Source organism: Mastigoproctus giganteus, chromosome 1 (genome assembly GCF_048544385.1).
Source record: "Mastigoproctus giganteus isolate SK-2022 chromosome 1, ASM4854438v1, whole genome shotgun sequence".
NCBI classification, from domain to species: Eukaryota; Metazoa; Arthropoda; class Arachnida; order Uropygi; family Thelyphonidae; genus Mastigoproctus; species Mastigoproctus giganteus.
Window position 1 is genome coordinate 38062112 of NC_143575.1, and position 12013 is coordinate 38074124.

The window sequence follows — 12013 nt, forward strand, 5'->3', positions numbered from 1 at the left end:
ACACACGCATGGGTGTATAAGTTAGTTCTTGAATGGTCATAATATGCTAGTTTTTAAGTTCTAAAATATATTTTAATACAAAAAGTACGAACCATTATTGGTTCGCACTTTTACTAGAGGTGCCGTTGTCAAGATATGCTGTTTGCACGCCATGTATAATTTACGAATAGTATTATTTTATAGATACGATGTTCATGTGTTTCTCCCATTTTAGAAAGCGTGATTTTGTTAGTATGAAATTAGACCTTCACTTTTGTATTATTAATAATTTTATATAGAGCCAGACTCCCAGGAAGCGCACGAAACTCCAAAGCGGAAGATCGCTCTGCTTTGGGCCCCAAAGATAACAAATATCCTGTAATTCCAACATTTGAAACATTTTATTAGTGTCACTTAATTTAGATCTCAAAAAAAGCGGCGAACCTACCATATTTCTACGTCTGCTACCGCTGGGAAGTCTAAATCAGGGGCCCGACAGTAAGTTTGGTATGGTTATTAATTAAAGATTGCTTGGGGGCAGAACTTTGGCTTCGCCTCTACCTCAAGATGTATAAATTATCGACTTAACACAAGAGTACCATTTCATTTAAATGTCAGGCAGTTTTCATAATTTAATTCATCATAAACACCAGCTTTCAAATCATTTGCATATTTATAATTAGCTGGAGAGACAGAAAGATGAAAAAAAAAAAAAAAAAAAAAAGGAAAAAATGGTTCCTACGAACATAGGAAGTGTGGCGTCGATCATGACGAAACCACTCTCCAAATATAGAGTATAGGTCCAACGCCTTAACAATTTTACAAAAGAGTAAATGTTAAATAAAGAGTCAGTTTTAACTTAATGGCAAGAAATGCATAAAGATACTAAAATACGATTTCAAAATAAATATAAATAATAATTTTTCGAACAACAAGAGGTACACGATAGAATACTCATGGCCAGCGCTGACAACCATCAAAACAAAATAAAATAAGCTAATATTGGACATATCCGTTCATTCTTTGTAAAATACAGTACTGTACTACTAAATTTTCAGGGGTGAAGGATTTTTTTTTTTTTTTTTTTCATTTTATACAACATACCACTATTTTCTTCTTGACTCATTTTATTAGGATTAGAATCGTTCTTTTAATTAATACAAAGCAAAAACGAAACAAATTGACACATACAGCTGTGGTTACTTGTTTAATCGTGAACATTCCAATACGTGAAGTGCTCAAAGCGCATGACTGAGTCCCATCACCCACTATATTCTCTCCACTTCCGGTTTCTTACAGTAGCAGCAAATTACTATTTTGTTTGGTGTACGTTGTTTCAAATTGAGCATACGACCTAGTCTCAATTTAATTTTTTTTATTATTTAGTACGTTTTTTTGAAACTACTACTAATAAAACTGCATGTCTCATATTTATATAATAATGAAATAATATAACTTTATAATAAATAAATTTAGACATAATATGACTATCTAACTACATAACATTGTCTCACATGGCCTTTTTTTTTAGCCATTTTGGTATTAGGTTAAAAAAATTAAAAGGTTCGTTAGCCACTGTGTACAGGAAGTACAGACAAATACATTTCAGAAGACTACACGATGGACTCAATTGTGGCCTTATAGGATAGATATTTCTAACCTTTATCTTCCCCCGGCAGATCTATCCATACAAACCATTTGCTAAAAATCTAGGACCTAGGTACGATTTGAAAAATCGTGACCTTTATCAGAGAGTATTAAAATATTTTTGAAAAAAAAAAGCTTTATTTTTCGTACCCAACTGAAGCAGGCAAATTATAAAAAATATATATTTATTTATTATGTAAAAACAAAACGAAATACTTCATAGTCATTTACTCCTTCATATAACAATGAAAATGATAACAATGAAAGCAGACTAAGCGGCCGCGTAGGGCCCGGAATACTAAGGGGCCCGAGGTCTTAAAATGTCTTTTCATTAGGATTCGAGGAAAATTATGTTTTTTTTGTATACAATCAACCCTCCTATAACGCAGTATTATTTAAGCTTTTGAAGGGAATTTATTTGAGTTTTGGCGGGATTCTAACTTTTAACTGGACTTCAGGGGATAAAACTAGTATAGCTTAAATAAGCCCAAATTAAGTAAATATATATTTTTTTAATTACACAAAAAAATCGATCCCTCTCAAAATAATAATTTGATTTAAATTTAAGTACGATTTATGATATGCGGAAAGAGAGCTACATATAAAATAAAAATTTGAGGTTTGTAATTTGTTTTAGTTTAAAAGCAAATTGCCCTGACAGGCTGCTATTTTTCATAATGAGATTTTTTTGTAAGAAAAACGATCATAATTCGGAAAAGGGGCCCCGAAATTTTTACTGCTTGGGGCCCCAACTTGGCTTGATCCGCCTCTGAGTATTTGCAGAATTACTGCTTCATCTTTTCTTACTCTCTCCCCCCCCCTCCATTGAAGCTTGTAGGTTATCAAGGGTGTCAGGTTTATATTGGCAGTCTGTTATTATTTTAAGAATGAAGTCCCAGGGGCTCACATCTGGTGAGTATGGGCTTGGCACACCCAAGGTCCTGAGCTGGATATCATCATTCTTCTCTTTCTTGGTGATGATTCCCTTCTATTTCTGACTCCTCTCTCTCTCTCTCTCTCAGGGTAATTCAGAATATATATATATTTTTTTTTTGGCTGGTGTAGCATAAGCCTCAGGCTTCCTTACACCATATAGCTAATAATAATAATAAGAAGAAGAACTTAATAATTAATTAAAAAAAGCGAGTCTTGGGCATTGCTAAAGATACTGTTTATCATTCTTTATAAATATAAAATACAATGAACTGGTATCGCAAAACCGATTTAGCGCTGGAGGTGAATGTTTGTTAACAATTTATTTTTAAAATCCAGTAATAGCATATGTTTTCTCTCTAATCAGCCATTCATTAACTTGCCAAATTAATAAGCAATGTCTGAACTTATTATTGTAAATGTTTTGAACTTGCTTGCTACTAGATGGCAGTGCTACAGCACTGCAGTACTATGTCACATGACTCCTAGTCTGTTTAATGGCATAGCTGGCAGGAAACGAGGGTATTTTCATTCAAGTGCATGGCAGTAAGGCCACCGTTCACGTAACAGTAGTAAAGAGACATATTGGTGTCTGTGTATTTAGTTATGTGCCATTAGTTATGCTAGTGTAATACGTAAAGTGTTAAACACTTTAAAATTAAATTAAAATGGCTAACCATACTCGTGAGGATCCTGAAGTTGCAGCTATTGTAAATGACTTCATGTGTTACCAGCTGCGCCAGAATGGTTATCAATGGCAGTGTTCGCCGCCATTGAGACCTGCCAGCAAAGTATTTCTGACTCTGAGGTCCTTAGGAGATGAGTTTAAGGTACACTATAGAGAAAACATAGTCGAAATGTGTGAATCACTAGACATTTCTCCTACTTCCCTCTATGCAACTTTTGTAGGTGTTGCGAACGAACTTTTTAACGAAGGTATTAAATGGGCAAGGATAGTGGCTCTTTTTGTTTTCGCAAGTGAACTGGCTATGCATTGTAAGGATCGAGAATGGCCTCAACTTATCGATGAAGTTGCACATGCATTAATATCGTACATAACAACTTCTGAACTCTTAGTGTGGATAAATGACCACGGAGGCTGGGTAGGTATTATAACTCTAAGCCATCTATCACCCACCCACTCCATATGTTGTATGTGTTTCTTTATATCAAACTTATTACTTAAGAAATTGAAACTTGTAGTATAAGACGTTTCTAACGAATCTCCATACGTTTGGTTATTTGCTATTAATGCTGGTGTGGCCAGTTGCTACCTTAGATTTAGTTCTCCTTTCGTACAGTATTGTGAATTCAGTACCATTTCGTGCTTTCATATTTTAATTTGTATGCGTCTGAAGACCTATTTATATATATTGTGTGGCAGTGAAAGAGAAACAGTTTTGTAATATTGAAAATGAGAACGCACAATGAGTTTGGGAAGAACCACATTCGCAAGTCGACAGAAACCTGCTATTCTCCGACAATTCGGTCGTAGGTAGTAAAATAATACAGTACAGTATATCCAATGAGAAAATCCAATTTTTAAGCCACAAATCAGGCAGTCCGACTCTAGACAATGTATGAGATTCGGAGTATTGCCACGAGTTAAACAAGTTTTTCTATCTGGTTTGTTTCGGCCCGAAAATCCCTAACATTTTTGAGGGGGGAAGGGTGTAGAGCAAATATTATTCCTACTCAGTTTCATAATTGGAAAATGTCCACAGCAAAATTGTTTACTGTCCCAGTGTAAAATTTAAGGTTCAACAGCAATAGACGATCAGTTGAGTCAAAAACACGCTCATAACAGCCACAAACCACCAGAAGCCATCCCAGCAGGTCTCAAATTAATGGACTGTTTGTAGCCGAGTGGTCATGAGCGGGAGTGCAGTAGCACACGCTCTTTCAGTATACCGGGGTTCAAGCCCCTGACTGCTGATACGGTCGATCTGCCAACCCGCACTGGACCAGCGTGGCAGATTATGGTCCATTTTCCCTCAGCATGAATTGTTGAGGAGGCTTCCATCCTGCAGTGGGTTGATAATGGCTGCACTTTATTTTTCTTTTTTTATAACCTTCTTTCCGTCATCGCTGTTCCAGTTTCTGCCGGTATCCAAGTTACCGGTCGAAGCGTCGCCGTAACTTTGGAGTGGAGGTCTGGAACATTCGTTGTATTTGAGTAGGGGCGTTGAAGCCGGGGCTCGCATCAACCTTTTGTCTAAAGCCGTGCTTTCCTTTTTTTCTTTTTTTTCAAAAAAAAAGAAAAATCCAACTTCTGAGTCTGGCCTTTCTCGGAAAGTGGAGGAGCACGTATGCCCTTTCACGTGGTTATTTTATTTTATTTTTTTTTTTTTGGATCCTCTAAGGAAACTATTCAGTATCACTTCTGTATTTTCATGTACGATTATTAAGTGTACAAGTGCGTCAAATTAACGTGCTAACAGTGTTAAGAATAGCCTACTGTAATTTGTATCGCTTGAACAACAACAAAAAATAAAATGAATTCCCACTGCATAACAAAACTCAATCTATTTTCATTTTGAGTTTGACACAAATCTGATGTCTTTTTTTTTTTTATAAGCAAATAAATGATACTCTGGTTTAGAGTATGTTGTCGCATCGACGATTTCGATCATATTGCACATTATTTCTGCACAAACCATAATACAATGTTTCACGGGCCGATTTTCGTGTTGTGCGAGCTGAAAAACTTAACTCACAGCGGAAACCCTACTCCTGCCTGAGATCGGCTAACTGCGACCTCGATTGAAGAGGCCCTGGTACCAGTCCTCTGCAGACAAGTGGTGAAACCACTATACCATCGGAGGACGACTTATAGTAGACTGTTATTTCCTTATTTGCCAGTTTTACCCAACCAGTAATGTACTTGAATCAGTTTTTATTAATTATTTTAATAAAAGTGCTCAGCCTGCTATAAAACAACATTATTGCGTGCGACATGGCGTACGCGATAATGTAATTTTGCAATCTCGCGTTGGTGTATCTGGGTTGCAGGCTACTCTGCAAACCAGCGTGGAGACCTTGATGGTATTACCATACTATGCGCAGCAGTTCCGGCATAGAGCCATACAGCTTCGTTGGGTTGCAGATCCTGCGCTATTTGATGGAGGAAACAAATACCGAAATTCCTTCGGTAAAGGCCGAATCAAAACTGAATTCGGTAGCCAGTTTATTGTCAATACATTTGCGATGCATTCCATGGAAGAAAAATTAGAAATTAAAAATCTTGGGAGACCAGTTCCAAACTAACTTAATACAAACTGTTAAGTGTAAAAATAGACAACTTACAAGTTTTAACAAGGAAATGTATAAAAAAAAAAACATGAGTGGTTGTGTGGCTGTGACATCAAAAATGCGTTGTACAGCTTTCCCTGTTTATTTGGAGAAGATCAGTGGACAAAATCAGGTATGATTGATGTAAACCATCTAGTCGATCGTATTAAGAAAACATGAGGCTTCGGCCAATCATCAAAAATGTTTTGTGCTTTGCACTTTTTGGCAATATTAATATAGCAATGCAATTAGATAGTGAGTATAGGCGGACTGTTGCTGTACATAATGAAATAGTAAAACACAATAGATAAACAATTGATTGCATTCGTTTCTGCGGCGTTTTTGAATTGGCCCTAAAGGAGCACGAGAATCCGATTCATCGTCGAACTCAAACCCAAGAATTTTCCGAGGATTAACTAATTTCCGCGCCGAATTGGATATTGCTTAAAAAAACATTTAGAAAAAACAACTGTATTTAAGGAGACTTAGAAAACAATACAAAATCAAATTCTTCAGATTAAGAGGTGTGTCGTGAAAAGAAATTGAAGCAGATTTTTTTGTAATTATTGCCGACGAAACCAGTGACGTTGCAGATATATTTCAAATGGCAGTTGTTTATAGATACGTGGTAAAAGACAAACCAGTTGAAATGTTTTGGAAGTCTCACTCCTCCACGACACGATACCCAAACATTGGCTTCGTGTATACATGAAGAACTTAAAGGACAAATTAATGAAACCTCCCATAAATTAATTGCCCAGTCTGTTATGGGTGGGTGTTTTTGTGGAGTGCAAGCAATTGTAAAGGAAACTTATCCTAACGCCTCATACATACATTGTCACGCTCACGAGCTGAGTTTGGTTATGCTGAATGCGGCATCCATAAATCGTAGCGTACACATTTTTTTGCACATTTGCGAGGAATATGCGGTTGTGTTTTTTTTTTTTTTTTTTTGAACCGCAACGAAGTGCGATGTTTGAAGTAGTACAAAAACGGTTATCACGTTCTGTGTCTGCTAGGTGGAACTTTCACTCCAGGAGTGTCAACAGTTTTTGAATATAAAAAGGAAATAATTGAATGTATGAGAATGATTAAATGGCGATGAAATTAAAAATGTTAATACTATTTCTCAAGCTTCTGGTCTAATAAAATCCCTCACCAGCAACAATTTCATTTCATGGCTTTCTTTATTTCATAAAATAATGCTTCTGTGAAGTCTTATTTGGTCAACTGCAGAAAAAGGAAATGGATAGTCTCTTGCAAAACACTTTATTTTGAACTTGAGAGAAATTTATAAGAATTAGAGATGGTATTAAAGTTAGAAGTACATAAAAAAAAATTTCTAATTTTGTACAGCAGCCAAAGAAGTTTGTGACATTATTGTTTGTCAGGTTAAAGAAAGATTCAGTTTCACGGGGCATCTTGTTGCAGCATCTTTTATTTCTTCCAGAAAAATTTTCATAATACTGTATAATTAATTTTCCAGAAGAAAATTTGAAAGCAACATGTGCAGTATATCAGTTTCTTAATTGAGACAAACTTTGCACAGAACTGTCTATAATCTACAGTACTGATGAATTCAGTACAATCTCCGGTGCTGTCAGTTTATTTGAATTTAAGAGGAAACAACCTACAACATACTTTCAGTGAATGCATAAAATTGAAAATGTTAATTGTAATTCCCATGCTTACCAGTGAAGCAGACTGGTGCTTTTCTACTCTCAAAAGAATTAAGATATTTTTGAAAAATACAATGAGATAAAGTTTTTTAGCCTTAGCTATGCTTTCTATAGAAAGAAAATTAGTTGCAGACATAATAGATTTTAATCAGATTTACTGAAAAATTTGCATGGAGTGAGGATGGAATTTAAGTGAAGTAAGCATTAAATTTTTTTTTTTTATTCCATTAGAAAACCTCAAAAGCCGAAATGCAAGTCTTGGCCAATAATCAGTCCAAACTGTCACTTCGAGTATTCAAGACAATTATGAAAATTAATTACATAAACATGTCTTGAAATAATGTACACTGAATCAGTGAGGAATTTTTACTGTCATTTATTCTTGTGTCCAACCACAAATGGGAGAGGATTAAGATATTAACGAAACTTGTTAGTCTCTATTGGTATATCTTTTATGAGAATTTAAATTTTTCACTGCTAAATATAAATAGCCATCCTTGTGAATGGCTTTAGCCAAAAGCTACAAACTTTGACTACAAAATAATGTATTGGCAGCAGAATACCACCAAAAATATTTTTTATATGAAAAATTAAACTTTACTAATCTTGCAAATGTACTAATGTTGCTTTTCTGAGCTGTAATCTGTTCAATTATATCATACTAAGCTCTAAAAATTAAAATGGTCTTTGTTATTTAACCCCCTTTTTTTTTTTTGTTTAAAATTACTTGTAATGTAGTTATTTTCACTCTTCTATTATACTCTTCCCTCAGTTTCCAGCTTTTCACCCAGAATCCCCTTAAAAAAGCAATTTTTATAGAAAAATTGCTTTTTTAAGGGGATTCATAATTTGTAATATATTAAATATATATTACAAATTATGGAGTGCCATTGGTTTGGATAGGGTTCTTGACCTGTCAGTTACCATTCCATTTAGGGTTGGTTGTTCTGATCTTTAATAAAATTTTTCCCTACACAAGCGTTTTTGCACTTGATTTTGATAGATTGAAGTGTGCTGATCTGACAACACTAATTTAACCTTGAATGAAAAGCAGGCTGTGGATTTGAGTTTGGGTGACTACCAACTAATAAACTATTGATCATATTTTAATATTTTTCAAAAAATATCAAAATATGAACAATAGTTTATTAGTTATATTAAAAGCAATAACATCTTAATTTGTGAGCAGCAGTAAAGTAATTAAAGGAATTATATTCAAAACTGAATTATGGGTTATAAAGCTGACTCCTACAATTAATCTGGGTTCTGTGCTGAAAAATGTTAAGAATCACTGGTGTAGATAGTATCTGTAACTCCAATGGTAGAACAGGGGGAGGAGAATATGAATAATAGTTGTTGGATGAAGGGCATTTGTATACCTAATTCCAAAAATCACGTGGATGTGATAACCTTTTGTGGCATCTCTCAAACAACAAAATACAGTACTTGTAACTCTAGAAAATGAATGAAAATAAAATTGGGGGGAAAGATACATGGGAAAATAATTTCATTTCCAAAATTAAAAAAAAAAACTAAATTGTGACCTTGAAGGATCAAAGATAGCAACATTTCAAACCATGCCTTTCAATAGTCACTTGTTGATCTCCCCCCCCCCATTAAAATTCTGCTGATATCTGACCACTTAAGTGTTGATCATTTAAGTGTTGGTATTGGTAAAATGAAGCAAGCTTTTTATGGCATCGGCCAAATAGAAAAAAATAAAAGTAATTGTCACCATTGCTTCCTTTATCCAGTTGCACCTTAAATTTTAATAAATTTCTATTCTATATAAGAGCAGGTGGGAGTTTTATTCCAACTCTTTGACCAAAAGAATTTTTGGATAATTATTCTACAGTTATTCCCTCAATTTAAATTTACGCCTTCACCATTTAGTTTACACAAATGTTTAAAAGGCCTAAACATTTTATAAGAGTACAGTACAGATGCTTGGCATTCTAAATCCTAACATTACGAACTAATGTCCCTTTTTGTGAGAAAGTGTCCTTAACCAATATTTATGTAATATTCAAGGTGTTTCCTTACACAAAATGATAATCACCTCTGTCTTTACTGGCAAAGTTCCTATACATCACTGATGTAGCCCCCCCATGAGCATAACCTGTCTACATTGTTCTGAAAACTATCGGATTGTATAATTATTCCTTTTTGACATTAGCTATCTCAAGTTTATCCAAATAGTACATTATTCTAGGGTTACTGCTACCCAGGTGCAAGACCCTGCATTTTCTAGCATTAAGCTTTGGCTGCCATTTCAGATACTTGCCCAATGCAAAGTTCGTTAATGCGAGGGTTGGTTTGGTTTCTTTTAGGGGCATTAGCCCCTAAAAAACCAAATGAATATGCAGTGGTCATTCCCTGACCTTTCCACATCCTCCGTATTTGGTGGTGATGGGCTTGAACCCCGGTCTAATCAAGAAGCGTGTGCCGCGCACTGCTGCTCCTTCCCACCTGGCTACAGAGGCACTCCAATGCAAAGTACTCTGTATGGGTAGCAGTAACCCAAGAGAAATGTACCGACTGTGTGGTACTACACTCAGGGAGGTGGAGAATGAAAAAGACCTGGTGGTAATTGTCCAGTCAGATATGAAGTTCTCTGAAGAGTGCAGATGGGCTGCCAGAACAGGTCTTTGTGTTTTGTCAATGATATATAGGCATTTTGCTAGCAGAGGCAAGGTGATTATCCCTTTGTATAAGGCAGTGGTCGGGCCACATCTTGAGTACTGTATACAGGTCTGGAGGCCTCATTTTAGGAAGGATGTGCAGTTGCTAGAATGAGTACAGAGAAGGGTAACAAGATTGAGAGGAACAAAGGGGTGCACTTACAAAGAAAGGCTTAAGTTCTGCAAGTTGCAGCATCTGGAGATGGTCTGATTGAGGCACCTGCGAGGTGATCCGATTGAGGTGTATAAGGCCTTGAATGGTTTGAGCAGGCTCAGTGCTGATGGGATAGTCCTGCTTGCTCAGATTAAGAACCTGAGTGGGCATAGATTCAAATTGAGGACAGTTGTAGAATGGATGTGCGGAAGTTTGCCTTTAGCCAGAGGGTAGTTGATTGCTGGAACAGACTTCCATCTGTTGTTGTGGAAGTTAGTTAAATAAATTTAAGGCTCAACTAGACAAACATTTGTAGTGACTGGATGGGTGAAATGGGAAGGGTTTTTTTTGGCTTCATGCTGTATAAGCTTGCTTTCTTGTATCATATGCTTCAACTAATGCTGAGTCTGCTTGAAGTAGCACACCCTAATTATTATTAACTACCCCATCTGCTTTCTAACATCAGCAAACTTGGGCATAAACTTGAATATATCATTGTTAAATCAAAGGAAAGAAAAACCATACATAGTATTATCACAAAATGATTAAATTAAATGCTTTGTTAGTTTCTTGAATGAGGTGCTGGGTGAGTTACTATCTTGAATTAGGTCACCTATAGGATGTTGTATAGTCTTCTGAATTGTTTATTTCTTATTTTTGTTTTGCATACAGGTATAGTTCCTTGCAAGCAAAGTGCTTTCTGTAGTTTTAGAAATATTCATGTAATAAAAAGTAATTTAATCATTATTTCATTGATAATGATATAAAAACGGTAAGGGGCAAAGCACAGAACTTGTAGAACTGAATTGATAACATTAGTATATGACAAGCAATGGCCATTTAAAGATAAATTTAAGGAAGAATTAAACATTAGTTTTTGCCAGTGCTATATAATCTTGCATCATTTGCCCCTACTAATACTATCTACTGCCACTTAATCATTCCTTTATCCACAATTATAATTTGTACCTAATCTCACTTTGCTCTAATTTATACAATAAGCATTCTTGTGTAGCTGTATAAGAAGCATTTACTAAATAAAGTAAATGTCAAAATTATTCCTTAAATTCAGTGACTCATTAGTAGCTAATTAAAGTATTTGGATATATTTCCTTAAAGCTGTGCTGTGATTCTCTTAATTCCATTCTTGCTCATCTTGTATTATATCCTTAACTCTAAAGGCTCCATAATCATCATGGCACATAAAATCAAACTATAATTTCTCATTTTGTCCACTGAGCCACCATTTTTGAAAATGGAGATGTTTGCACTCCAGTCTTTAGGGCCTCAATCAGTATTTTCTTATAATGGTTAAACATGTGCTTCCATCACATAATTGAATAGATTCCTGGTGCTTTATTTGCTCAGCAGTATTTCTTGATACTGTTCTTTTCACTCTTGGCTAAGGACTTGTACTGCCTTAGCATACCTAACAACTGTAACTATTGCAGATTAATTTATTTTACTGAAGGATTCAGGGTCTCCTGATAATCATTCCATCCAACTTTCTCTGTTGCTATGGTGTGATTGGCATCGTTTTTTTGTTTATACCTCAAATGATGGTTCTTTTTGTTACAAAACTTATTAGCTTGGGTGCTTTTTTTTTTTCCCCTACTGTTTTTTTAGTATTTGCATTTTATTTGTAATAA

At 35.3% G+C, this 12013-nt stretch overlaps 1 protein-coding gene across 1 annotated transcript in view; it reads left to right on the top strand.

Annotated features, from left to right (window-relative positions):
- The first annotated feature begins 3093 nt into the window (after positions 1-3093).
- Positions 3094-12013, top strand: part of LOC150090713 (bcl-2-like protein 2) — a 32530-nt gene continuing 23610 nt past the window's right edge. The window contains exon 1 of the mRNA XM_090372345.1: positions 3094-3662. Coding sequence (XP_090228471.1) covers positions 3228-3662 — 435 coding nt within the window. The 5' untranslated portion in view covers positions 3094-3227. The remainder of the gene's footprint in view (positions 3663-12013) is intronic.